We start from the raw sequence: 1,235 nt of genomic DNA, 5'->3' as shown, positions 1-1,235 counted from the left end.
AGTTTGATGTGACTAAAGTTATACTGTGTTGTTTACATCTTCCCTTTATTTATTTTAATAGGGTCCAGACTGAGGCCAGGAAGTACCTGAAGGAGAAGCAGAGTGTCTGTGATGAGCCTGATGGTCGGAGGAGATGCCTGCCTCAGATCAGCCACCACTGACACCAAACTCTGCTTTTCCTGCTTCTTACTGCAGAGACAGAACTGTTATCACAGCTTTACTTTTCACACAGAAACCAGGCTGGTTATGAAAAACAAACATACTAGAGAAGGGAATGGAAATGGTTTATAAAATCCACCACTTCTTCTTTGCAGAGCTCCAGAAGCCTGTCCTGACCTTCCACTGGGAATATGACCAGAGGGCAGCCATGCTGATCAAACACACCTGGACAGAAACAAGCAGACATGAAGCATCCTTCCTGGAACCATCCCGTGATGGCTGCTAAAAAACTGCAGAGAAGATCCTCAATCAGAGGGCATCATTACCGGGGAACCAGACAGCTCCAGATCCCAGCACATGGCCAGAGGGCAGGGGCCAAGAGGGGCCCCTCTCCTGCACCGGCTCCCGGACGCCTGCAAAGTTTAGTGGGAAGTTAGGAATGCTACTGGAAACCAGCCCGACCAGTTTATCCAGCAGCTCAGTTCTACAGGGAGCTGACAGACCGGCCCAGCGCATTCCACAGATCATCTGCAAACTGTCCGCTGAAAAAGTTGGAGGATGTGAAGCAGGTCACGGCCTGAAGGCACTAACACCTGCCTGCCAGCGGTACCTGCTTCCCGGCGGCTCATGCTGCTGCTGCGATCCTCCGCCTGCTTCAGGAACCTGCTCTGTTTTTAGGGGCCGCTGCTGCTCAGCTGGAGCCGCTCTGTTCGCTTCTCTCCGCCATCTTCCACCCAAACACCGCCGTCCAGCAGATCCCGCTGAGCTGCGAGATGCTGGGTCCGTTTATAGCCAGGGGGTGGAGCTAAACCCCGGGGGGCGGGGACATGGGCAAAGCTGCCAATCATGCGCATGACGTCCTCTGTTCCTGACACACTAGTGTTGTTAATGAAGTGTTTGGAAGCCAAACTATTGATACTGTCTAACAGAATACTGACACCTACTGGACATTTAAAGGCACTACAGGCAGCTGATTGGAATAAACTGAATGGATTTGATGACCTAGAACAGGGGTCTGCAACCTTTCATATCCAAAGAGCCATTTTGCCCAGAGTCCGACCAAGTAAAAGTTGTTT

The 1,235-nt window shown here is 51.3% G+C and overlaps 1 protein-coding gene across 1 annotated transcript in view; it reads right to left on the bottom strand.

The window, feature by feature from the left end:
- The window catches only part of LOC107094782 (uncharacterized protein KIAA1755-like), an 8,912-nt gene extending 7,982 nt beyond the window's left edge, over positions 1-930 (bottom strand). The window contains exons 1-4 of the mRNA XM_015390620.1: positions 770-930; positions 486-572; positions 264-384; positions 87-189 (exon numbers count right to left, since the gene is read on the bottom strand). Coding sequence (XP_015246106.1) covers positions 87-189; positions 264-384; positions 486-572; positions 770-788 — 330 coding nt within the window. The 5' untranslated portion in view covers positions 789-930. The remainder of the gene's footprint in view (positions 1-86; positions 190-263; positions 385-485; positions 573-769) is intronic.
- Between the last annotated feature and the right edge of the window lie 305 nt (positions 931-1,235).

The sequence above is a fragment of the Cyprinodon variegatus genome, unplaced genomic scaffold (genome assembly GCF_000732505.1).
Source record: "Cyprinodon variegatus isolate N-32 unplaced genomic scaffold, C_variegatus-1.0 Scaffold506, whole genome shotgun sequence".
Taxonomy (NCBI): Eukaryota; Metazoa; Chordata; class Actinopteri; order Cyprinodontiformes; family Cyprinodontidae; genus Cyprinodon; species Cyprinodon variegatus.
Note: the sequence above shows the minus strand (reverse complement) of the source record. Positions and strands in the feature narration are given on the sequence as shown.